The sequence below is a fragment of the Drosophila melanogaster genome, chromosome 2L (assembly GCF_000001215.4).
Source record: "Drosophila melanogaster chromosome 2L".
Lineage (NCBI taxonomy): Eukaryota > Metazoa > Arthropoda > Insecta > Diptera > Drosophilidae > Drosophila > Drosophila melanogaster.
The window spans coordinates 12,034,153-12,056,114 of NT_033779.5; the positions used below are offsets into that span (position 1 = coordinate 12,034,153).

At 45.2% G+C, this 21,962-nt stretch overlaps 8 protein-coding genes, 1 long non-coding RNA gene and 1 other non-coding gene across 20 annotated transcripts; 4 read left to right on the forward strand and 6 right to left on the reverse strand.

Annotated features, from left to right (window-relative positions):
- The first annotated feature begins 37 nt into the window (after window positions 1-37).
- CG18788 (uncharacterized protein) lies at window positions 38-1,979 on the forward strand. The gene is made up of 3 exons (NM_144408.3): window positions 38-115; window positions 194-981; window positions 1,042-1,979. The coding sequence occupies exons 1-3, from the start codon at window positions 73-75 to the stop codon at window positions 1,831-1,833; spliced, it is 1,623 nt and encodes a 540-aa protein (NP_652665.3). The 5' UTR covers window positions 38-72; the 3' UTR covers window positions 1,834-1,979.
- Tom70 (Translocase of outer membrane 70) lies at window positions 1,832-4,359 on the reverse strand. 3 transcript variants are annotated; one of them, NM_135692.2, is made up of 3 exons: window positions 4,220-4,359; window positions 3,003-4,018; window positions 1,851-2,912 (listed from the first exon to the last, which is right to left on the reverse strand). In NM_135692.2, exons 2-3 carry the CDS (start codon window positions 3,976-3,978, stop codon window positions 2,119-2,121), a joined length of 1,770 nt encoding a protein of 589 aa, NP_609536.1. In that variant the 5' UTR covers window positions 3,979-4,018; window positions 4,220-4,359; the 3' UTR covers window positions 1,851-2,118. The 3 variants fall into 3 exon arrangements, with proteins under 3 accessions (NP_723711.1, NP_609536.1, NP_723712.1); NM_164986.2 differs by having other exon boundaries at window positions 4,141-4,359; NM_164985.2 differs by lacking the exon at window positions 4,220-4,359 and having other exon boundaries at window positions 1,832-2,912; window positions 3,003-4,158.
- Window positions 4,360-4,478: 119 nt separating this feature from the next.
- Window positions 4,479-6,537, reverse strand: CG6766 (uncharacterized protein). Its single transcript, NM_135693.2, has 4 exons — window positions 6,286-6,537; window positions 6,113-6,227; window positions 5,233-6,050; window positions 4,479-5,175 (listed from the first exon to the last, which is right to left on the reverse strand). Exons 1-4 carry the CDS (start codon window positions 6,427-6,429, stop codon window positions 4,675-4,677), a joined length of 1,578 nt encoding a protein of 525 aa, NP_609537.1. The 5' UTR covers window positions 6,430-6,537; the 3' UTR covers window positions 4,479-4,674.
- A 92-nt stretch (window positions 6,538-6,629) lies between these two features.
- Window positions 6,630-7,363, forward strand: asRNA:CR46070 (antisense RNA:CR46070). Its single transcript, NR_133080.1, has one exon.
- Window positions 6,902-11,048, reverse strand: CG6785 (uncharacterized protein). Of its 3 annotated transcripts, NM_001298931.1 has the most exons (4): window positions 9,948-10,197; window positions 8,175-9,429; window positions 7,362-8,082; window positions 6,902-7,286 (listed from the first exon to the last, which is right to left on the reverse strand). In NM_001298931.1, the coding sequence occupies exons 2-4, from the start codon at window positions 8,837-8,839 to the stop codon at window positions 6,957-6,959; spliced, it is 1,716 nt and encodes a 571-aa protein (NP_001285860.1). In that variant the 5' UTR covers window positions 8,840-9,429; window positions 9,948-10,197; the 3' UTR covers window positions 6,902-6,956. The 3 variants fall into 3 exon arrangements, with proteins under 3 accessions (NP_001285860.1, NP_609538.2, NP_001285861.1); NM_135694.3 differs by having other exon boundaries at window positions 8,175-11,048; NM_001298932.1 differs by lacking the exon at window positions 9,948-10,197 and having other exon boundaries at window positions 8,175-8,957.
- Window positions 11,049-11,190: 142 nt separating this feature from the next.
- On the reverse strand, window positions 11,191-11,966 carry CG6770 (uncharacterized protein). Its single transcript, NM_135695.2, has one exon. It carries the CDS (start codon window positions 11,821-11,823, stop codon window positions 11,614-11,616), a length of 210 nt encoding a protein of 69 aa, NP_609539.1. The 5' UTR covers window positions 11,824-11,966; the 3' UTR covers window positions 11,191-11,613.
- A 323-nt stretch (window positions 11,967-12,289) lies between these two features.
- Window positions 12,290-12,527, forward strand: lncRNA:CR44589 (long non-coding RNA:CR44589). The gene has a single exon (NR_124212.1). It is a non-coding gene; the product is annotated as a long non-coding RNA:CR44589 (long non-coding RNA).
- Window positions 12,528-12,558: 31 nt separating this feature from the next.
- Plzf (Promyelocytic leukemia zinc finger) lies at window positions 12,559-14,766 on the reverse strand. 2 transcript variants are annotated; one of them, NM_001298933.1, is made up of 2 exons: window positions 14,197-14,766; window positions 12,559-14,140 (listed from the first exon to the last, which is right to left on the reverse strand). In NM_001298933.1, the coding sequence occupies exons 1-2, from the start codon at window positions 14,707-14,709 to the stop codon at window positions 13,244-13,246; spliced, it is 1,410 nt and encodes a 469-aa protein (NP_001285862.1). In that variant the 5' UTR covers window positions 14,710-14,766; the 3' UTR covers window positions 12,559-13,243. The 2 variants fall into 2 exon arrangements, with proteins under 2 accessions (NP_001285862.1, NP_609540.2); NM_135696.3 differs by having other exon boundaries at window positions 12,705-14,140.
- A 499-nt stretch (window positions 14,767-15,265) lies between these two features.
- On the forward strand, window positions 15,266-17,897 carry PLCXD (Phosphatidylinositol-specific phospholipase C X domain containing). Of its 2 annotated transcripts, none has more exons than NM_164987.2 (3): window positions 15,266-16,880; window positions 16,956-17,229; window positions 17,301-17,897. In NM_164987.2, exons 1-3 carry the CDS (start codon window positions 15,944-15,946, stop codon window positions 17,536-17,538), a joined length of 1,449 nt encoding a protein of 482 aa, NP_723716.1. In that variant the 5' UTR covers window positions 15,266-15,943; the 3' UTR covers window positions 17,539-17,897. The 2 variants fall into 2 exon arrangements, with proteins under 2 accessions (NP_723716.1, NP_609541.1); NM_135697.2 differs by having other exon boundaries at window positions 15,746-16,880.
- Window positions 17,603-21,890, reverse strand: JhI-21 (Juvenile hormone Inducible-21). Of its 5 annotated transcripts, none has more exons than NM_001298935.1 (8): window positions 21,750-21,890; window positions 20,933-21,207; window positions 20,151-20,346; window positions 19,830-19,932; window positions 19,505-19,772; window positions 18,612-18,936; window positions 18,408-18,532; window positions 17,603-18,351 (listed from the first exon to the last, which is right to left on the reverse strand). In NM_001298935.1, exons 2-8 carry the CDS (start codon window positions 21,142-21,144, stop codon window positions 18,078-18,080), a joined length of 1,503 nt encoding a protein of 500 aa, NP_001285864.1. In that variant the 5' UTR covers window positions 21,145-21,207; window positions 21,750-21,890; the 3' UTR covers window positions 17,603-18,077. The 5 variants fall into 5 exon arrangements, with proteins under 5 accessions (NP_001285864.1, NP_609542.1, NP_723717.2 ...); NM_135698.4 differs by having other exon boundaries at window positions 21,750-21,833; NM_164988.4 differs by having other exon boundaries at window positions 21,750-21,797.
- Between the last annotated feature and the right edge of the window lie 72 nt (window positions 21,891-21,962).

Below are 21,962 nucleotides of genomic sequence, written 5' to 3' on the forward strand. Positions count from 1 at the left end.
AATAGTCTAAAGGGGCATCTTCTAGTAGGCGTTCTGCGATTTGTCCAACTTCTATAAAACAAAGTTACCAAAATGCTGCCCGCTGTTGAGCAAAAGTTGAGCGATATATTTATATGTATGTATATGTATGCATAATTCAGCGATTTTACGTGGCATCCACTACAACCAGATGGTTACCCGTTCCATTCCACAGATCTGGAGGTGCGACAGCGCTGGGTTCTCTGCTGCTTCACATTTTTGGCGATCATTAATGCCTACACAATGCGTTTGTGCTTGGACTGTACGCTTAACCGAATCATATTGGAATGTGGTGGTCATAGGGTGGACAACGTTCCTCAAGTACTAAATCCAAAGGCACTGCCCAACTGGCGTATTGAACTGGCCATGGCACTGAATCACACGGAATATCAACTGAGAAGCCGCCTAAAAGCGGGAAAGGAGCAACCAGATCTCAACCAGATAAGCGCCAAAGGAACGCGGGATAGAGAACCTGCCGGTGAGAAACGTCCTGGTCAAGAGGACTCTCAAGAACGTTTGAGCTGCTCCGAGCAGTGGCCTCGCCAAACCCAATCCCTTGTAGTAATGGCCTTCTATGCCGGCTATGTGCTCAGTCATGTTCCGGGCGGACGGCTGGCGGAGAGGTATGGTGGAAAGTGGGTGCTCAGTGCGGCCATACTCACGTCAGCGGTGCTGACCCTGCTAACTCCCACTGCAGTGCGACAGGGCGGTCTGTATGCCCTTGTCGCTGTCCGTCTATTGGTCGGAATTTGTGAGGGCCCTTGCTTTCCGGCCGTGTGTGCACTCCTGGCCCAGTGGGTTCCGGAACAAGAGCGCGGAATGCTGGCCAGCTGCGTACTCAGTGGCGGTGAGATCGGCATCACGATGGTCCAGTTGGTCAGCGGGTTGCTTATTGCGGAGCAGGATTGGCCCGTGTTCTTCTATCTGGTTGGTGGAGGAGCCGTGGCCTGGTTCTTGGGATTTGTAAGTCTATACGAAGTCTAAAGTCATGATAATCATAGTTTAAACCAATTTGTTCCCAAGACCTTAGTTTGCTATAGCACTCCGGATCATTGTCCGTTTATTCAGAGCGAAGAAAGGGAATACATAAGGTGCAATACTAGCAACTCCTTTTTGTTGACCACTGGCAGAGAAAGAGAGGAGATGGACGGGGAAGATGGATATGAAGGTGAGGATAGGGAGCACCGCAGAGAAGTGGAAGCAACGTGCAACACTGCACCTTGGCGGAGCATGCTTAACAGCACGCCACTCTGGGCCCTGGTTTCCACCTCCATGCAGCAGGAATTCCAACAGAAATTGCCCCAGGAGCTGCAAATTGCGCTAGAGGAAGTAAGAGCCCGTGGCACCAGTTTCTCAGAACTAACCACCATCATCGAAACGATAGCACCGTCCGTTGGAAACTGGATAGCTTCACTGACAACAGGGCGGCTGAGCGACGTGCTAATCGAGCAGCAGATTCTCACGCGCACTCAGACACGCCGCCTCATGTCCTGGTTGGTCTTCCTATGCGGATCCATGTACATGCTACAGATCAAGATGAGCGGAGCACGAATCTGGAGCGTTCTTGGCATGGGAGCCTACTATGCGAGCATTAAGCTGCTACCGCTGGATATGAGTCCCAACTATGCTGGCACTTTGATGGGCATTTCGGGCGGCATGGGCGCGCTTCCAGCACTTCTGATGCCCTATCTGGAACAACTGGAGACCGACTACAAGCTGGTGAGCAGTGTGAGGGCCGCCATGTGGGTAATCGGCGCCAGCTACATATCCGGCGATGTCCAGGCGTTTAACCAACCGGAACGGGAGCCACAATGAGGAGACTTGCTTGTTTTAAGTTTAATCTTACGCTTAAACATAAGCTACTGGATTTGTCTTAGTGGATTCCTTAGGCAACAGATTCTAGTTTACATATGTACCATAATACATGACAATTTCTATGCTAAAGCTAGGAGCATAAACGTAAACAAGCTTTATATATATATATATAAATAACAGGTATGGTCGATATTAACTTAATTAGAGTAGGACTGCTGGCTAAATGCTCCGCGCTGGCTCTTATTTTCTCGGGATATCAATCCCAACACACACCGGTTTCATACTCTATGCAACGCCCTGGGCCATCAATCCGGATTGGGCCATTGCCGACACTGAGTTCATGTCGATACCCAGCTTTTTGGTGACGTTGATTTGGGCCACTGCCGCGTTGCGCAGCGAGTAAACGTGCACCAACTCCGCCTGACTCTTGGCATAAAGCAGTGCCTTTTCAAAAAGCTCGACGGCCCGTGTGAGTTGCGCCCGCTGAACTTCGACTGTTCCGAGTGTCTCGTAGGCCAGCTCGCATTTGGGATCTACTTCGATCGCCTTGTTGAGCAGCTGGACAGCCAAATTAATGTCTCCGCGCCACTGAAGCACCATGATGGCCTGGTGAACGATAAGTGCAGGATTTGTTGGCGCCAATACCATGGCCTTTTTGTAGTATTCCTCCGCCTGGGTAAACTGTTGCTGGTCGGCCAACACCTGAGCCGTTAGACTATAGCACTCAACGCAGCTCGGGAAACGCTCGATGGCATTTTGGAAGGTGTGCATTACGCTCTCCAAGCGCCGCTGGTCGCCGGCCAGGAGGGATAGTCGGTACTCGGCATAGCACTTCTGGACGAAGGCGATGGCGTGGTTGGGTGCAATGCTCACCGCCTTTTCGAACTCGGCCAAGGCGGGCTCTATCTGCTCCAGCAGCAGAAGTATCTGGGCGCGCTGGTGGTACACATCTGGGTTCTCTGGGTTCAGGCGTTCCGCCTCAGCAAAATCGGCTATACCCTTTTCGCGCTGATCCAGCTGGATGTAGAGAGCTGCCCGCTTTATGTAGGCATACGCACGCAAGTTGGGATCAGCATAGTCTGTAGTGAAATAAAGTTAATAGAATAGAAATCAAAAAACAACTGAAGAAAACCGACTAATTAATGAATTAAACTTAAACAAATTCTTACCATTAGCTATAATAGCATCAAAGTCCTGCTGGCTTTCTACATAGGAGCCGCACAGCAGATGGAAAGTTCCCCGCATAAGCAGAGCCTCCACTTTGTACTGTGCTTCGGCCTCGGAGGATTCGATCTCTTCGGTGCAGGCGGGAATAATTTCCTCGTACTTCTCCTCGAGGAAAGCGAGGTGGGCGCGCAGGAAACCCTTTGGGGGTGCATCGGATTTAGGGGCTGGGACTTTCATGGTCTGCAGCGGATCCGCGATGAAGGAACGCGTGTAGGTGTTTACGAAGCAAGCCGACGGCACGACTGGCACCCGATTGCGCATACCCTTCTCGGCGTCCAGTCGGCCGGTCTCCTTGAGCACACGGTCAGCGAACATGATAGTTTGATTATTTTGGAACATCTCCAGGATACAGGTGGCTGTGACATCGTCCAAGCACTCGTTCATATCCTTGGTGGCTTCGTGAGCACGGGCACGACGATAATATGCCTTGGCGTAACGAGGATTGAACTCCAGCGAGGCTGTGCAGTCCTCCTTGACGTTGGACCACTTCTTGAGCATCTCGTAAGAGGCGGCGCGGTTCTGGTAGAAGATGGCCATGTCAGTGCGGTGCTCCTTGGGACACTTGTCGATGGCCTTGTCATAGAATTTAATGGCCTCATCGTACTTCCCATTCCTGTAGCAGTTGTTACCCTCCGTCTTGTAGTTGTTGGCCTCCTTAAGAGGCGACAGCTTCTCGCCCAGCTCAGCGGACTTTTGATTGCGCTCTAGCTCCTGGTCCGGTGCGGTGCCGTCCAGGGAGATGGCCTGCTTCTCGATCTTGGCCTTTGGTCTCTTCTTCTCCCCGTCCAACTCCTTGGACGCAGCCGTCCAGCTCTTCACCGCATAGGTGCCCAGTCCAATGGCCAGGGGAGTTCCAAGGATGAGCGCCAGCTGCCACTTTGTCAGCTTCATCGAGCCAATGTTCAGAGTCATCGCCATTGAGCCGGTCTTTTTATGGATGTGTGTTATGTGTGATGAACTGCAAGAAAAGAGCTGAATCAGTTTGGGTGCCGCCACAAATTGTGTAATACTCCGCTGGCTTATCGCTCAGCGCCTTTTGAGCTTGCTAAATGCCGGGCGGGGGGCACGTTTCTGCAGTACCTAACCCCCAACCCAATTGATTTTTCACACCCCCAACTGGCCGGGATGTGAATCAGTGCAGTCAGCGAACGGAACTTACACTTTTTTAAAACTTTACACTGCTGTGAATTTGGCAATTGTTAAACGTCGATTGTTCTATTTTCAGTTAGAACTCGGGAAACTTAGATTCTATTGTATATCAGCCTGCTGAGCACACGACATCGAAAAACGATAGACATCGATAGGTATGGAGTAATAACGGCACTGCGAATGCTTATTATGGAAGAAGAAGATCAGTGAGAGAATAAATTGTGTGAATAGTTTAAAAAAAAACTAAGGAGTTCGAATATGATGTATTTGTAATAAAGCCTGAATTTATACTTTACGAATACTGTACGAATAAATATTTTAGATCTCTATATTACATTCTATCAGACCGAAACAGAGTTCTTAAATTTTAAAATCGGTTTCATCCACTTTACAAATTGAAATACAAATGCATTGTAATATTACAATCAATGTATTTATAGGAATTCACTAGAATACACGGACAGCCTATGGGTGATTCTCCTCATCTGTGCTGGAAGTTGGAGCTGGAGCAGGAGCAGAAGCGGAACTGGTAGTCGACTTATCGGTTTCCGTAACCAAGATCTTGTCCAGATTCTCCAGTTTAACTAGGCCCTGGGAATCGGCGTTGTGGATGAGATCACATATTGTGGGCGACTCCACGACCAGGATATACTGGCACGTCTTCGGCTCAAGCAGGTACATGGATACAGCGGTGCCGCTGTTCGTTACAGGTGTGCAGGTTAACTTCACGTCCACTTCGCGGGGCACTCCAATCTGTTCGCAGTGGGTTCCCTTGCCATAATGGTGCCAGATGGATGTCGTGAAGCCGGAACGGCGTGCACCCTTGTCCGGGTTGGCGTTGGACCAAGCACGATGCGCTTCCTCTGAGAAGTAGCCAAGAAAGAGCTCCACTTCGCTGGTCTTATCTTTGTGGAACTGACGCACATGTCGGCCATAGCAGAACTCGTACTTCCACCAGCCATTGCCCTAAAAAAAAGAGTATTATTGAAGCAAATGCATGGGTCAGCTGCATGTTATTCCTACCCCAGTTAGGCAGTTCTTGCCCGATATAAAGTCCTTAAGGGGCGTCAGATCAGTGATGGGTGTTGGTCCAGTTTCAGAGGCTGCTATAGACAGCAGGAGCTGCTGAAAGTCTCCGTCTACCTTCAGGTCACCATTCCTGAAATGCTCGAGCAGGACTTTTTCCATATCACCGCCATAGTTAAGGGTGACCAAATCGCCATCCGTCTTGGGCCACAGATTTTCCGTAGCCTTTTCCTTGAAAACCAGCAGATCCGCCTCGGATTCAACCCATTCCTTTAGCTCCGACCGCAGCATGCTCAGCGGTCTGTGCGGTTTCGATTCGGAGTTGAAACATTGTATGGATAGTTCCTTGGTCTCTTCGGCATGAAGGGCGCGAATTGGGCACAGCGCCGAGGAAAGTATAATGGCCTCATAATTGCACGAGGATGTCTCCTTGAAGGAGTAGATATCGTTCTTACCATGGGGATAGCACACATAACGCACCATTGTGGTGCGAGGAGCGTTAATTATGTCGCACATAGTGCCATCGCTGTATTCCATCTCAAAGTATGGATACCGAGTGTTGTCGATCTTCAGGCTTTTGTATTTCGGCTTAACGCCCGCCTTGATGTCTGCTTGCCAGGCTTTTGTCAGTATTTCCATCTTTTCATCGGTCCATTTGCCCAGGTAGTACTCCTGGAACTTGACGTTCTTTCCTTCGCGCTCCTCGTGATACTGACGCACATGGTGGCCATGGCAGATTTCGTACGACCAGTAGGCCTCGATGCGGTACGTGCAAGTCAGGGCGGAGAAAATGGGCTGCAGCAGAGTAATTGGAGCTGCGGAATTCGGAAATTATGTATAATCCAATGGGATGTTAGTTGCAATGCCAATTTCTTACACAACTCTGGCTTGTCGGACTTTTCCTCCTCTTTTTGGTGTTCCAAAGTGGGAATCAGGCAGTCGTACTTCTCCTTATCCGGCGTGTAGAATGTTCGCAGCTGATTGCCCAAGCTCTAAACAGCATTACTTAAGGAAATTTGTTTATGTCTGCATTAATAAATTTGTACTCACTGGCTGCACATCTAAATCCGGCACTTCGAAATCAATTTTATACAAAATTGAATCGTCAAAATCTTTGGCTTCGTGGGAAACCGCTGCAATTATTAAATTCAGCAGCAATGCTATTCTCGCAATTATCACGTAGGACTTGCCCATTTTCGTGTTTAAGGCAGCGATTTCTTTACATGAGTATTTTCGTGACAATATACAAATAGTTGCAAATGCTACGTGTTGTTTTTCTCAAAAAAATAAGGAACATATGTTGATTGTGTGTGCGGCACTGTGAATGGTTACTGCGAAAGAAGAAGAAAATCTGCTGGCCTGCATGGGCATTTTAGCTTGGAAATAGCTAAATATCAAAAAATAACAGTCGCAGTCGACGGCACATACAAATTTTTTGAATTCAAATTCTTTAAAATCTAAGTTTTGCATTTAAATCTAGTCATTGAATATTTCTCATTAACAAAATACAAAATTTTATCTCTTAAACTTAACTGAATGTTTTCGTATTTATTGCAGATTTAATGGTCATTCATCATAAAATCTTTTAAGAATCTGTATGAAAATCCAAAATAAGTCGAGAAACTAAAGCCACGTCCTCCAACAAATTAAACTCAGTTCCCAGTTTATCTTCAACATAATTATATTTTCCTTAACAAATATCGCATATGGTAGTCAGTTCCCTATCTCATTCCCAGCGCCGGCGTGTCCTTTTGCGCCGTGGACCAGCCGAGCTCCTTGTCCTTATCATGATCCACTGGCACCTTGTCGATGGCATCCAGTATAAACTGGATGGAATGCGCCGTCCGTGGCAGCCACTCCATGATACGAGAGGTGGTCGAGACGGGCGGTGTCGCTGCATCGCCGTCATCCACGAAATCCGCATCTCCGCCGGACAACGAACGAACTCCACCCAGGTAATCCGTGTAGTCGTAATCACTGGTCAGCGGATTCACCTTGGAGTAGTAAATGGCAGCGAACGTCGAGTAGATAATCAGCAGTGCTGTGCCCACCTATAAGTTTTATATACATATTTAAAACGATTATATTACACATTGCACTCATATACTTTATGTATTTTCACTCACCTGAAAGACGGCCCAGAACTTGTAGGAGCCCTCCGTGATGACGAAATCGTAGTATCCTTTGAGAGGATCACCCTTGATATAGCGACCCTCGCCCACATCCGTGTCGGCCTTGTCCTCCGCCTCGGCATCGCGTCTTTGGCGCAGTCCACGCACCGATCTCAGATTTCCCTTTTCCCCCTTTAGTGCCGAGACTTTGGTGGCGGGTGCCGATGGTGTGACTGTCTCAACTTTCTCCACTGTCTTCTGCGACTGTTCCTCCTCCTCCGCTTCCTCCTCCTCCTCATCAGAGACATCTGGAGCAGCTGTCGTCGTCGTCGTCGTGGTTGCCTTAGTTGTCGTTGTAGCCGGCCTCTTGTTCTGGTTCTTTTTGTTTCCCTCGATGCGCGGCGGTTTTTTGGAGTTTATCCTGTTCTTCTGCTGCTGCTGCTGACGCAGTTGCTCCTTCTCGGCTTTCTTCGCCGCCTGCTCTTGGCGGAACTTCTCAGTGCTCTGCTGATGGCGTTCGCTGACCGCGTTCCAGGCACTCATCAGTGCCTGATACAGATCCCAGATCTGCTTGAGGCTCTTCAGCACGGTGACCAGTGTGGATTCACTTTGGATTTGGACTACTGCATTGTCGGACGTGGGCTGAGATTGTTTGGCCATCGCTGTTTCCGGATGTGGGCGCGGCTGGAAGCCCATGGGATAGTCGTACATCTCATCGTAGGCGGGATAAGGCGATCTGTAGAAAAATACATACGTTTCGTTTATGTTGTTGTAATAATTTCATCCAACACCCATGACCCAGATCTAGTTGGATTAAGCATTTCTCACCTGCTAGGAGCTAAAGACGCCTGAAGCTTTCTATTATTGCCCTCGGCAGCGGGATGAGTAGCGACTGGAGCTGGCTGCTGTTTATATGACCACGGAGCGTAGAAGGAATCGTAGGGACGTGCCTGCTGTGACCTGCCCTCACCGGTGTATTCCTTATCATAGAAACGCTCATCCTCTTCCGACTCCTGCTTGGACTCTGCACTGGGATATCGTTCAGGTCCGTAGTCATCGGCCACATCGTAGTACGGATCCTGCTCGTAGGAATCCTCGCGACTCTGCGGCGGACCGTAGGCATCCTGGCGTTGTCCCAACACGGGAGAATCCATGCTCTCTGCATTCACCACCACCGCCTGCTGCTCCTCGTAGAAGTTTCTGCCCTGCTGCGATGCGGATGCACTCGGATTGCTTGCATTTCCGGCATCCCTAGCAATTCGCTCCACCGTGGCAATTTCTGTATCATTATCGGCACCGGACTTGAAATGATTCCACATGCGCGTAAGGATTAGGAGATCGCTTTCTCCGCCCGCGTTGCTCTGTGCCCGTCCAGCTTCGATCACGGCCAGCGCCGTTAAGGTGGTGGCAAAGAGAAGAAACGTGACCACCAGAAACCATATGGGTGAGAGGCGTCGTGGCGCCTTCGCCGGCATTTTCTCGTAGGCAGACATTATCCGTTTGTCACTATTGATTCTATTGTTTCGAATCCTGGTTCAGCACACACCGCACGGCCAGTTGGCTCGGAGTTAAGTCGACAACTAACCGAAGATGTCCCAATGCTGAGCCAGAAAAACTCCGCCCGGCAATGGTGCTAATGGCGGGTTTTTGGGTATCTAGAACATCCATCCGTAGTGGCTCGTTGAAAGGTGCTAATCCGCGGGCCGCGTGCATCATCGTTATTGGGCCAGTGCTCCAGTTTCGATTTAACGGTTCATCCAAGCCACCAAGTGCCGCGGCAATTAGCACCATCCATATCACCAATGTAGCCAGTACTACGATCCCATCCCATCCGATGCTAACTTCCATTCTCCATTCAGTTATGCATAATTCCCGATTTTGTTGTTCGCCACAAATTCGTTTTTTTTTTTCGCGGTGAAAGTGTGCAATATGATTCTCTTTCCAGAAGATGGACTATGGAATTTAGGAAATCGTAATTGGAATGGCTTTGTGCCGTTGGAGCACAAAGATCCACGCCTGTGGAGTGGCCGCCATCGAGGTCCGTCGTCGGTCGTGTGCCAGGCGAAGATCACGATCTAGGAAGCTGCATACATGCCCATATTTAGACACAAATCGTGGCAAGCGTGCGACTTTCATTAATGGGGTTGAAAAGAAATCTATTTCTACAATTAAGATACGTTAAGTCAACATCAATGGGGTGTTTGTACATTGGTGAGATCGCCTTAACGATTCGAAATTTGAAGACAACACCATTTTAAAAATGCTAATACACAGTTTTTTTTGGGAAATTGGTATACTACACAAAGTAACCAAAAAGAAAGGATATCGTATTAGAATATTGTATACACATATGAGCTTATCATAGTTTATTATATAGATACATATAGGTAGCCACCTATTAAAACTCATATCTTAGAAAAGAAAGCGATGTTAACAATTTTATTCTTTAATGCGAATTGAAATGAAATGAAAATTGCTCATGTTATGAAGTTAGTATTTAATCTTAAGAGCGCAACTAGAAAAGTGCAATCACGAAGTACATATGTACATATGTACATATGTATACATATGTATGTATGTATATTCGATGTACTATCTTACCTTCAAATCTTACATACACATAAATATGAATGTATGTATGTATGTAAATATGTATAGACCTCAACTTCTATCGATTTCTAGACTTTACTGAACTATTAATGCGTCATATGTTTACCGGCGAAACGCAGCGTGGCAAACTAGTTTCGTTACCCCCAAAATTGTTTACTCGTTTTTTAGACCTCTTGCTTGTTTTCCTCTAAAAAGCTCGATTGTAAATTTTATTTGTTGATATTGCTTTGTTTGAAACCGCGGCGATAATGTTTATCTATCGATTTTGTTTTACTTTTGTAATGCGAGTTTAACGAATCTTTAATTTAGAAATACATTTAATAAAAATAAAAAACCGATTCTAAGGCACTTTTAACACGCAATATATTGCAATGTTTAATTTTATAAAAAAACAGGTTTTTCATCACCTTCTATTTGTTTGAAGTTTGGAACACCACATTTTTAGATAGATCAATGATTCAGACGAAATGCTATTTAATGAAGATAAGGAATATTTATGACTAACCAAAATGCGAATTTAAACATACATAAGAGTCTTGGAATTTTAATTGTCAATATGTTCGAACAATTTCATTAATATGCATTATAGCAAAACCACCTGATCGAGAGTCTGTTTTATTGTTTACCAAATATCAACAACGCAATTCAAAAAGCCGGCAAATGGCGTTTATAGAGAGAGAGAGAGCGAGAGAGAGGAGAGAATTCCATTAGAGTGGACCTTTCTGGAAAAGTTTGTTCGGTTTATTTTTGTACGTGTGCTTGTTTGTTTGTGAGTGGAAAATAACATAGCTTTTGTAATTTTGGACACCTAATGTAAAAATATCGTTTAGTATTGAAAGTCAATAAAAGCGGCGCAATATTCATAAATGCAACCTTACACGCAAATTTAAACCGGAAGAAATGATGCAGGAATATGTGTGTGCAAGTTTAATTACCTGTGTAACTGGTGAACTTTCAATGGAAGGTCTCGGGAATATTTCCGTTTGCAAACTAACATACATACATTACATACACAAATAAATATGTTCATACATGTTCTCTTTTTGGTCGATCGCTGTAAACAAAGAAAAAAGTCGACTGCAACTGCTTTTGCGATAATCGAGGAGCTGAGTGCAAATGAGTTCAACTAAAAGGCTATAAATATGCACAACAGCACACCAACGGCATTCAAAAAGCTCTCTCGCTTGGAAAGGTGCGCTGCAAATGCAAATGAAAATAAGACGACCAGGCTATTCAGTTTTGGTTTTCTCTTTATTTTATATGTATTACCTAAGTCAAACTTCATTATTTGAAACGCTCTAAGGCTTAGCAACTAAAACTTGCAAGTCTGAATTAGTTTAGGAATATATTAGAAGCTAAGAGTAGTATGTGCCTTTCTTTTTTTGTGTTTGTGAAATTATAAGCGAAATAAAATTATTATAATGTTCACAAAGTTTAGCGCCGCATGAAAAGCCAATGCACAATACAAATGCAATGTGTATTTCCAGCTGGCTTTTGTTTTTCTTTCTTTCCTTCCAGCAAAACTGCTGCTTGTTCTTCTTTTTCTTCTCTCCTTTGCTTTTGCTTTCCTTTTAAATTCGAAGATTTCTTTTCTCCTTTCAGCGCGGCCCCGTTACTTCTTTCTCTCCTGTTCCACCGCCTCCGTCGATGCCCTGCATCAGTTCTTGCAGGCGGCGGCTTTCTTGTTGTTGTTGTTGGTGTTCATCAGCTTGGTCAGAATCTTGCGGGAATGACCGGAGGGATCGAAGTGGTTGGTGTGCTCATTGGCCTCCCTCTTGTTGCGCTGCTTGCCGCTGTGTCCAGAGAAGATGTGCTTGTCATGGTCGAAGTTGTAGTGCTCGTACTCATCGAAGTGGGCCTCGGACATAATGGCGATTTAAGGTTGCAAAACTAACTGCGTTCTTGGTTGGTGTCTGCTTTTTGTTTCTCTGCAAACTTGCAGGCTGCTTTCCAAATTTCTCTTCTGCTTTTTTTTGTTCACTTTTCGCTGAGCTGCGAACGGAATTGAATTTTTTCGGTCGAGCAGCGGCTTTTATAGGCGCGCAAGCTTTCTGTTCCGTAACCAAAGCTCTCTCTCCGTCAGAGTTGCCGGATTTAGCTAAAGAAACTACTAGAAGGGCATTTAATTGTTGCTTACGTGTAGTTACTAAAAATATTTAATTTTTCTATAACTTTCTACTGAACTTTTACAAAATATATTTGCTCTTTTTTATGTAAAAGAATTTTTAGTTATTAAAATTCATAGTTATTGGGCCTGACAACCCTTTTGCGCTCAAGAGAGTGCCTCCTTGACAATTTTTGCTGCGCAATTTAATTTTTTGCTGTTTACAAAGTGCGCGGTAAACAAAAAAACTGAAATCGCCAAACATATTATTTCGCCTTGTTCATTTATTTTAATAATTTAAGAACTTTTAAGCATACACACGTTCCTGAGTGGTTACATAACACACACCCACCTTGGCCCTCCGCAAACGACCATCAAAGTGCATTTACCCTGCATTTGTTTCTCCACCCAATAAATATAGAATTAAATGCATCATATGTTCTGGATACACTGCTCAAAATTTGTTTATTTTTTTACACTCAACAATATTTGAATGTTAGGGCACAAGAAACAATTTAGCAATAATTATAATTCGAATAACATTTTTGATTTACAAAAGATATACTCATAATGGATATTTATTTTGGTGCATTAGAACCTGATCGGTTGACCCACTTCCCTCCCACCAGGCAACGCATTTGTTTATTTCTGAATAGCGAAAAGCTTTCAGTTTGTTTTGGTTTAATGGATTTTATATAAACAAATGTTACGTACATACATATATACATAGCCTTCTGGCGTTGATAAGGTGCTAACTATCGCTCTAGTTAGTCATTTGGCAGGTATTCGTTCTGAAAGTTCGTCTTCAAACGACGCAATAGATCGTAGTCACCATCTTAGATAAGATAGAACGGCCTCAACAATGTTGTTTCAAGAACCTGCCACAATATACCACTTTATTTACAATTCGTTGGTAGCAAATCAATCTTTAGATTTCTCGATGGTTCTTTTTTAATGGCTTTAAAAAGAAACTGGGTTTCCGTGAATATTCTAGATACAATTTTGTTGTACTAGAACTCAGAACGAGAGATCCCACGTCTCATTTTGTAAATATAGCAAATGTTCTAAACTTGCTGATACAGTCTCTTTTCAACATAGTTATTCTAAATATTTACTATTGACCTTTGCCTCACAAATCTCTTTCTCTGAGAAGTTATGAATGGGGTAACCTTCCGTTTTATTCCTATTCTACAGTCTCCTTGGGCAGTAGTGTTTTCAGTCGCTTGTCAGGATTAACATTCCTTATAGTCTTGCTCTTAACACTCTTTGGCTTCTTCTTGGGTGACGTTTCGATCACGGGAAGCTCAAAGTCATCGGGAAAGCTACTGTCCACCGTTTCCGAGAGCTCCAACTGCACCGGTTTCTCTGTGTGAACCCGCTGCACGTGCTCCTTCATTTTGTCGGAGCGATGACTGCTGAATCCACACAGCTGGCACTTGTAGCGGTTCGGACCATTCTCCGTGTGCTTGAGGGCGTGACGCTTGAGGTTTTTGCTCTGGCTGAACTTGCAGCCACAGACCTCGCAGATAAAATCGCGACCCTGTTTGTGAGTTTCAATGTGCAATTTGAGGTTCTCCTTGCGATTGGCTCGATGCTTGCAGCCTGAAACTGTGCACGCAAAGAATTCTCCGGTGTGAAGCAGTTTGTGCGACTTGAGGGCCTTCATGTGCGTGGTGCTATAGCCGCAGACGTCGCAGAGCATTTGCTTCTCGGGATTGTGGACCAGGATGTGATTGCTCAGGCCCTGCTTCCACTTGAAGCCCTTGCCGCAATGTGGACATATGTGCGGCGTTTCCGTGGAATGCTTAGGCTGATGGACGAGCAGGGCAGCTCGTGTGTTGAAGCGGATGCCGCACTGTAAGCAAAAGAAGGGCTTACGCAGATCACCAGAGTGCCGTCGTAGGTGAGTGTCGTATTCCCGCCAGTCCAGAAAGCCGACTTCGCACAGCGAGCAAATCAAATGGGAGGGCTCACAGCTGCCCATGTGCTCGATCATTTTCTGTACCTGATAGCACTTGAAGTCGCAGCCAATGCAGTAGTTCACTTTGCTGCTGGACTTTACAGCTCGCGGGTTCTTAAGCTTTAAGGAAAAGGCGAATATAAGTTACGGCAGTGGCTCAATGACATATTATCCACCTTGAAGTAACTTTGTCGATTCTCAAACACAGCCTCCGCTTTCTTTTCTGGATCTGGATTTGGTTGCGCCTCTCCAGGTGCTGGGATCTCCGTTGCTTCCTTCGCCTCGCCCAAGGGCTGCAACTGGTAGAGATTCAGTAGTTCTGTCACAGCCAAAATTTGCGCTAGCTCCCTAAAATGCAGTTCGTGCTCCTTGGACACGGACACCAAATCCTCGTAGAAGAAGTCCACAATTGTGTGCAGGCATTGGGTGCAGCTGAAATTACGGATGGTGATCTTCAGCGGATTGTGAATGGAGAACTGCTGTTGCTTCTGGTTAGAGTTTATAAACTGGCTCTGAGCAGCCAGTACGCAGAAATGGACGCTTAAGCTGAGGGAATCATCCGAATCCAGTTCGAGGAGCAGGTCACAGAATTGTCCGGTTCTTCGCTGATTGTTTAGATAGTTCGATACCTTGGAGTGTAGCGGCTGGTGCAGAGTGGGTATGGATTGCATTGTCTGTGAGTGCAGCATTTCTGCAGCTTAGATAATGCTACTAGCACTCGATATAAACAAAATAATCAAATGTTTTGCTTTAGGACGGCTAAACAGCTGTTCAACAGTGTGACCAATATGCGCTACGGTGTATTAAAATACTGACTAGTATTTTTCGACCGTTACTTTAAAAATGGGAATTTAAAAGACAGTTCTTAAATATTTGTTTAAAAAACTTAATTAATTATTTAATTATTATGTAGTCAGCACATACACACATTTACACATTTTTAGTTATTTTAAGATTAGATATTTTTAAAACTTATTGTTTTAGATTCTTAGAAACCTTTAGAACATTATAAAAATTGGTTTTAAAAAATGCTTTTTAAAACTTTCAACTTTCAAAACTTCAAAACTTTAAACCTATAAAAAAGCCAATGAACTTTACAGAATATCAAACACCGTCATGGGTGTTGAATTGAATTGTTTATTTATGTTTTGACACTCAAACATCAGCGACTTGCAGGGAAATTGGAAGAGTTAAACAAATAATAGGGCCCGCTTAATAAGCTCTTCTCAGTTCTGTTCGAACATTTGAGCGTCAGTTGAGAGGAGACGTTGGTTTCGGAATGTCGGCCACACGAACAGATCGGTCGCTTTTGCATTAATTTATTAGTCGGTGCGGAGTTAAATCAAATCATAACGCATCCATTGTTTAGCTTCCTATAGGAAATACGCTTGCTTAACCTCCGGCAAATTTGTTTGTGTTCTGAATTACCAAAGGCCAACGAACATTACACTGCCAATTAAAGTCGAGTGCAAATAAATAGGCTGAGAATTTGCCCACCCACTATTGTTTGAAATCTTATCGGCTTCGAATCGCGGTCAAATGTTCTTTATACGCAGTCATTGCAATTGTGCTGAAACCTAATCCTTCGGTTAGCATAACGGCTAATTACTGGGAATCCCAAAGTAAATAGAAATTTAGCTTAATTTACACATATCTTTCTCGCTAAGCTCCCCCGTGCCAGGTTCCAATTTTCCTTTATAACTGGCGCCCCCATAAACAGCACATAGCATAGATAAGATCTACCTGTGCCAAGTTATTTGGGGTCTGGGTCGCAGATCATTGAGTGTGGAGCTCTCGACGCGAACGGTTGATCTGGTCTGATCTCTCGGGGTGTCGTGTTTATATTACTGCTCTGATTCCGGAACGCCGATTAGCGTCAGTTGCAATCACCGCGAATCAGCAGGGTAATTCAATCAGAACGATATGGTGGGAAAAGTTCTACGCCTTGCACTGGTGCTGCTGCTCCTCGCCTCCTGGACGAATGAGGGACGTGCACAGACCGAATCCTATGAGAATCCCAAAGCGCTCAAGGTTTGGCTGACCATCAGTGCCCGCAAGCGCTTCCTGGAGGTATCGTGGAGCAATGCACCGGCTAACAAGGGTGACCAACTGCTCGTGACACGGGAGGATGCACTCAGCTTCCAAAGCCAACTGCTGCGCAAACACACTCCGCTGGCGGGATTTCCCAGCGAGGAGGGTAGTGGCTCCGGCGATGGGTCGCCCAGCTATGTGCCCAATAGTGGGTTCACCGCAAGACCGGCGACTAAAGCGGCCAGCAAAGAGGAGGAGCAGGAGCAGTACTGGGTGGCCAACGGAGGAGCCACCGAGGTTGTGGCTGCCATTGAGCCCAGGCAGGGCCTGAGCACCCAGTGGTTCACAACGGGATTGCCCTTTGATTATGCCCTCTCCCGGAATGCGACGGTTCAGACGGCCTGCTACGGATTTTGGGCCAGCTACATTGATGCGCAGGGCAATATCTTGGCCAAAACCTGCCTCAAGGTATTCCCCCGCTGGATGAACGATCTGAAGTCCAAGATAGGAGAGATGCGTCTGAGAGATCTTTTCATACCAGGCACCCATGACTCCGGCTCCTATCGTCCCAACTTCGATCCGCTGCTCCGCGAAAGTCTGGTGACCAAGTATGCGCTCACACAGGACGACGACATCCGGGGACAGTTGATGCACGGAGTCCGCTACTTGGACATACGCGTGGGTTACTACCGAAACTCACCCGATCCGTTTTTCATCTATCACGGGATTACAAAACAACGTCCGCTGCAGGAAGTCATCAATCAGGTTCGAGACTTTGTCTACGAAACCAATGAGATTATCATATTTGGACTCAAGGAGTTCCCAGTGGGTAAGGATTACGTTCGCGCTTGGATATATGAAGGATAACGCATATGATGTAATCTACTCATTCACTTCCTTTTAGGTTTTGGAAAAGGACTTGGTGTCCATCGTCTGCTGATCAGCTACTTGCGGGATCAGTTAAAGGACCTGATAGCCCATCCTTCGCTGACTTGGGGTGCATCCCTGCGTGACATTTGGGCCCGAAGGCAGAACGTCTTCCTAGCCTACGACCACGAGGCCATGGTGGAGGAGTTCCCCGATGTCCTGTTTGGTTCCGTGGAGCAGCGGTGGGGTAACAAGCAGACATGGGACCAACTGGAGACCTATTTGCGCAACGTCAATGACTTCGATGTGTCGTAAGTGGAGATTCTCACTAATGATTAGATAAGATGTGGAACATGTATCGTTTCGTTTCTTATTCCCACAGTCGCTTCTCCAGTCGCCCGGTGTCCGATATGGCGGAGCTGACCCCAGAGACGTGGGACGTCATTTTGGACAAGACCGGCGGACTGCGCAAGATGGCCGATAATGTGAATTGGCGCATCTCTCAGTTGTATCGAAATGAACTGGGCACGAATGCGAATATAGTATCGGCGGATTTCATAAGGGGCACTACTCTAGTGGAAACTGCCATTGAATACAATGCTCGTAAGATTTACATGTAGATCTTAACTATATGTTCATTAGAAGATGAATCCTTCTAAAACTTCAAAGTAACAGACCGAATTTGCAATAATACATTTATTTGCTAAGCGGTTATGTTTAAACATCAATATGCTCCTTATTGTACTGCTAGCTGTGTAGCTTCCCTAAACATGTTACATATTCGTAGTTTGTTCCCATATAAGCGCATTCACTTATTTCCTGATTGTTTTAACAAAGGAATTCGGATTGTTGCACCTAACCATAGACATAAAAAGTAAACTTTTGTGGGAAGTGGGCCAAAAAGGCGGGGGTTTTGCAAAAACCTGTTAACTGAGGGGATCGCTAAAAAAAAAATAAATACGTACATACGATAAAAACTAAATTCTAATCGACGCCAATTTTGGTGATGAGCAATGCTAAAATATCATACAAACGGCACTTAAAACGGTTTCAAATTTAACAAGTTTTCAGTTTCACGTTTTTCGAATATCAATTACGAGTGTTTTTTTTTAACTAAATGCATAAATTCTACGGTTGTGGTACACACATATATGTAGGCCTAGTTAATAGCCTCATTCGATTCGATAATGGTGGTATTGAAGATGGCCCGGCAAATCTCCACTACGGAATTGGACAATCGGCCGTAGCACTTGGGCTTCTTTTTTCGGGCGATGAAGGCGTAGTAGAACGGAATGCCAGCCAGGGTTATGCCGATGCCAATGAGCAGATTTTGTGGCTCCTCCAAATTGGGCAGCAGTACGAGTGTCACGCAGCTTACCATGAAGGTGATGGGCAGCGCAAGATGGACTTTAATGGGTCGGGGCAAGTCGGGCCTGAAAGGAATACACATTACACATTGGGTTCAGAAGAAGTCAGTGATATCACTCACCTCTTATGCCGGAGCCACAACATTCCGGCTATGCTGGCCACCACTGAGAGCCAGAGCACCGAGCTGAAGTAGTTGATCAACTGGTACACGTTATCCGTGAGCAGCATGAGCAGCGACATAAGACACTGTGGGAAAAATGCGCTTACATCAATGCACAATTCTCTGCTGATAGCTGATTGGTGCAAAATGCTCATGCCAACTCACCGTGAAAATCAGGGAGGGAATGGGCGTCTGTTGTTTCACGTGGAACAGCTGGAAAAACTTGGGCAAATGCCCCTCCTGAGCCCCAGTAGCGAAAAGGCGCGCCGATGTGAAGAGCACCCCGTTGACGCCACCAAATGTGCTTAGCGCCACGAAAATGGGCACCATGAAGGCCAGCGGTCCGAACACTCGGTTTCCAAAGGTCACCGCCACGGCCAGCGAACTGAGCATCTCCGGCTTGTTTACCACGGCGAAATAGGCCAAGTTGACCAGAACATAGATGCTCGTGACCAGGGGCATGGCTATCCAAATGGCGCGCGGCAGATTCCTGCGCAATGAGAAAACAAAGAAACCGAGATCAGTTTTATACAAAACAAAAACTTCTAACTACTGTTTTTGCAAATAACTACTATCTTTAATAGTTGACTATGATGTTTCATTCGGAACTAAAACATTAAAAAGCTTTCAGGTAAAATAAGAGATATCTTATCACTTTCGATGACCGTTGATATAGAAAACATTTACCTTATACTCGAAAAAATCATAATTGGTTTGTAATAACTAGAAACATCAGAACTAAAACTAATCTACGGGCTTTACTGCGCATAAGAATTGAGTTTCCTACTTGAAATTTGTTTCAGTGTGTCAAAGAACGTGCTATTCAGCGAGAAAGCCACTTGGCTGTGCAGGGAGCGTAGCACTTAAATTGATTGCAAATTGAATTCGTTAGGGATGAGGCAGCATCCCCCACCCACTGGGTGGTATTCTAGGAGGAATGACATCAAGGACACTCAACAAGTTTCCACTTGTTGCTGCCTGCGCATGACGCACAAGGAATGAATGAGGCAAATAAACCCAGCCCAACCCAACCATTTATCCTTGTCACCACTACTCACTTGTATGGATCCTGTAGCTCCTCCGTCACAAAGTTTAAGTAGTTCCAGCCACCAAAGGCAAACAGACCGGAGTAGAAGGCGTAGCCAATGTTGCGGGCCGTGTAGATACCCTCCCACGGATTTCTGAAGTTCTCCAGCTCGCCAGTGGCCATGTAGTACAGTCCGGACAGGATAATCATGATGAGGGCCAGCAGCTTGCCCACCGTGAACACATCCTGCACTTTCATGGACACCTTCACCGACAGGCAATTGATTGTGGTGAGCAGAGCTGGGAGAGTGGGAGTTTCAATTAATTAACATTGAGTGGATTGTTTAACCAACTTACTTAGACATATGGCAGCCAGCAGTTTCACCGCATTCTGTGGGGGATCGCATTCCGGAAAGAATGGCTTGACCGCATAATGGGCAAAAGATAGAGCCACAATGGTCTAAAAAAAAAAATAAAACAATGTATTCATACTATAAATCCCACATGCCATTTGTTTCTAGCGGAGAAAGCTGTCCTACTCGTAATTGAATTCAATTCCGGTCGAAGGTAGCCGCCCATTAATAAATTTCTATTTATTTGCATCAACAACCCATCGATCAATCAAGCCAAATAAGTAAACATTCCGTAATTCAATTGATGAGTACTATAGGAACTGACCTGCGTGGTTGGCCGGATGATGAGCAGTGCGATCCAGAGGCGAAGGAATCCCACCAGCGGTCCAAAGGACACCAGCAGGTAGGCGTAATCCCCGCCAGATCTTGTGATGCATGTGCCCAGTTCCGCGTAGCACAGAGCTCCGATCGTCGATAAAATGCCGCAAGTCAGCCAAATCAAAAGGGAGCTTCCCACGGATCTGAAATGATTTAAAGTAGTCATCGAATCAATAAACAATTTGAATGAAAATAAACACTCGTAAACAAATATGGTCAGGGAATACATACATATATATATATATAAAGCAATAAAAATTATAAATATAGATCTAATATTAACTCGGTGGCAAATATTTGTAAGCAATAATAGTAAAATGGTATTTAAACAAAACATCTAAAAAAAACAAGTGCTGGGGATTAGCTTTCATTTCGATAAAATACTTTTATGAATTTAACTTCCTGGAATTTTTCGCAGCCGCCTTAAGCTTATGACGCACACCTTTTTTTGTGGCTCTTATCAATAATTTAAATGTTTGGCGCGCCTTATTGACGTTATTCTTGTGACTGGAGACAATTCGCTTAAAAAAAAAAAACACTTTAAAAAGCTGACGCAATATGTGGGCAGAATTTCAAGGTTGAATCTTTGAGGGAAAATCGAGAACTAATAAATGTATCTTAATTGGTGCTAAAGGAATGCCTGCGACAATCTATCCATTAATTAACAGCTAAATTGACCTTTTTTGTGCATAAATTGAATTAAGGAGGATGCTCTGTATCACCACTCACTCGGTGTAAATAAAGACTCCCGTGGGAGCAATGAAGATGCCCGATCCAATGATGGTGCCCACTATGATGGCCACTCCATTGATGAGTGTTAGCTTCCGCTTGAGGACAATCTTCTCCTCGCCATCAGCGGGATTTGGATTACCCGGCGCGGCGCATCCATTTGTGGGCTCGACCAGGCTGGTGGTCACTCCATTGGCATATCGGTCCGTCATGATGTCTGCACTGTGGGATTCTTCTGCTTACCCTCTTCTAATGGCGAATAGCGCACATTGTCACTGGAATGAAGGGTAAAAGTTGAAATGTAGAAAAAAAAGCCTTCATTACTATCAGCAAATGGGGCGCGAGCACGTGTTGCGCAAATTGTAAACAAATGCTATAGTGCTGATTTTAGTTACTAATTGCTAGTGAAGAAGACCCGATTTTTGCCTCGCTGGCAGCTAACTAATCTCCCATTGTCAGGCATAAACTTGAATGTTTCCCCGACGCCACTATCTTCGATACACGAAATTTAGCTTTAAAGTAGGGTGATTTTTGGGGTTGGCATGTTGTGGTGTGTAGCTGCCTAATGGGGAGCTCCACTTTTATGGTGACGCCTTTGCCGCGTGCCAATTTCCACGATTTCGTCATCACCTTACGACGCGTGGCAATGAATTTTGCAGTTGCAGAGTTGCAGTTTTTCTGGCAATTGCTCGATTGCTTTTATTCGCTTCTTTTTTTTTTTGTTGGTTATTCGCAAGGTTTGGAATGCAGTTTGGCTGATTAATTTCGGTTTATCTTGTTCCCAGCGACTTTGCACGTAAAACACGATTTATTTTACCTCGAGAGCGCGGACACAACAAAACGGCTTTGACTGCGAACAGCGACTGTGCGTTGGCATCGAGACCGGCATTTTCATACTAAAATTAACGCAATTTTCACCCTAAAACGCAGTGAGAGAGTGAGAGCAGCAAACGGAGAGAGAAACAGAGAGAGAGAGAGAATGAGTGTAAAGAAAAAAAATGAGAAATGAGTGCTCAAAACCGGAAATTAA

What these genes read in the sequence shown, in the direction of transcription:
- CG18788 (NM_144408.3), top strand. Translation starts at nt 73, where the DNA reads ATGCTGCCCGCTGTTGAGCAAAAGTTGAGCGATATATTTATAT. An exon ending in GTTGAGCGATATATTTATAT is followed by an intron (nt 116 to 193) that starts GTATGTATATGT and finishes TCCATTCCACAG; the next exon opens with ATCTGGAGGTGCGACAGCGC. An exon ending in TGGCCTGGTTCTTGGGATTT is followed by an intron (nt 982 to 1,041) that starts GTAAGTCTATAC and finishes TTTGTTCCCAAG; the next exon opens with ACCTTAGTTTGCTATAGCAC.
- Tom70 (NM_164985.2), bottom strand. Translation starts at nt 3,978, where the DNA reads ATGGCGATGACTCTGAACATTGGCTCGATGAAGCTGACAAAGTGGCAG. An exon ending in TGATGCTATTATAGCTAATG is followed by an intron (nt 2,913 to 3,002) that starts GTAAGAATTTGT and finishes ATTTCACTACAG; the next exon opens with ACTATGCTGATCCCAACTTG.
- CG6766 (NM_135693.2), bottom strand. Translation starts at nt 6,429, where the DNA reads ATGGGCAAGTCCTACGTGATAATTGCGAGAATAGCATTGCTGCTGAAT. An exon ending in CGGATTTAGATGTGCAGCCA is followed by an intron (nt 6,228 to 6,285) that starts GTGAGTACAAAT and finishes AATGCTGTTTAG; the next exon opens with AGCTTGGGCAATCAGCTGCG. An exon ending in GCAAGAACTGCCTAACTGGG is followed by an intron (nt 5,176 to 5,232) that starts GTAGGAATAACA and finishes TCTTTTTTTTAG; the next exon opens with GGCAATGGCTGGTGGAAGTA.
- CG6785 (NM_135694.3), bottom strand. Translation starts at nt 8,839, where the DNA reads ATGTCTGCCTACGAGAAAATGCCGGCGAAGGCGCCACGACGCCTCTCA. An exon ending in GCGTCTTTAGCTCCTAGCAG is followed by an intron (nt 8,083 to 8,174) that starts GTGAGAAATGCT and finishes ATTTTTCTACAG; the next exon opens with ATCGCCTTATCCCGCCTACG. An exon ending in AGTTCTGGGCCGTCTTTCAG is followed by an intron (nt 7,287 to 7,361) that starts GTGAGTGAAAAT and finishes TAAAACTTATAG; the next exon opens with GTGGGCACAGCACTGCTGAT.
- CG6770 (NM_135695.2), bottom strand. Translation starts at nt 11,823, where the DNA reads ATGTCCGAGGCCCACTTCGATGAGTACGAGCACTACAACTTCGACCAT.
- Plzf (NM_001298933.1), bottom strand. Translation starts at nt 14,709, where the DNA reads ATGCTGCACTCACAGACAATGCAATCCATACCCACTCTGCACCAGCCG. An exon ending in ATCGACAAAGTTACTTCAAG is followed by an intron (nt 14,141 to 14,196) that starts GTGGATAATATG and finishes TTTTCCTTAAAG; the next exon opens with CTTAAGAACCCGCGAGCTGT.
- PLCXD (NM_164987.2), top strand. Translation starts at nt 15,944, where the DNA reads ATGGTGGGAAAAGTTCTACGCCTTGCACTGGTGCTGCTGCTCCTCGCC. An exon ending in ACTCAAGGAGTTCCCAGTGG is followed by an intron (nt 16,881 to 16,955) that starts GTAAGGATTACG and finishes ACTTCCTTTTAG; the next exon opens with GTTTTGGAAAAGGACTTGGT. An exon ending in GTCAATGACTTCGATGTGTC is followed by an intron (nt 17,230 to 17,300) that starts GTAAGTGGAGAT and finishes TTATTCCCACAG; the next exon opens with TCGCTTCTCCAGTCGCCCGG.
- JhI-21 (NM_001298935.1), bottom strand. Translation starts at nt 21,144, where the DNA reads ATGACGGACCGATATGCCAATGGAGTGACCACCAGCCTGGTCGAGCCC. An exon ending in TCATCCGGCCAACCACGCAG is followed by an intron (nt 19,933 to 20,150) that starts GTCAGTTCCTAT and finishes TTTTTTTTTTAG; the next exon opens with ACCATTGTGGCTCTATCTTT. An exon ending in GAGCTACAGGATCCATACAA is followed by an intron (nt 18,937 to 19,504) that starts GTGAGTAGTGGT and finishes CTCATTGCGCAG; the next exon opens with GAATCTGCCGCGCGCCATTT.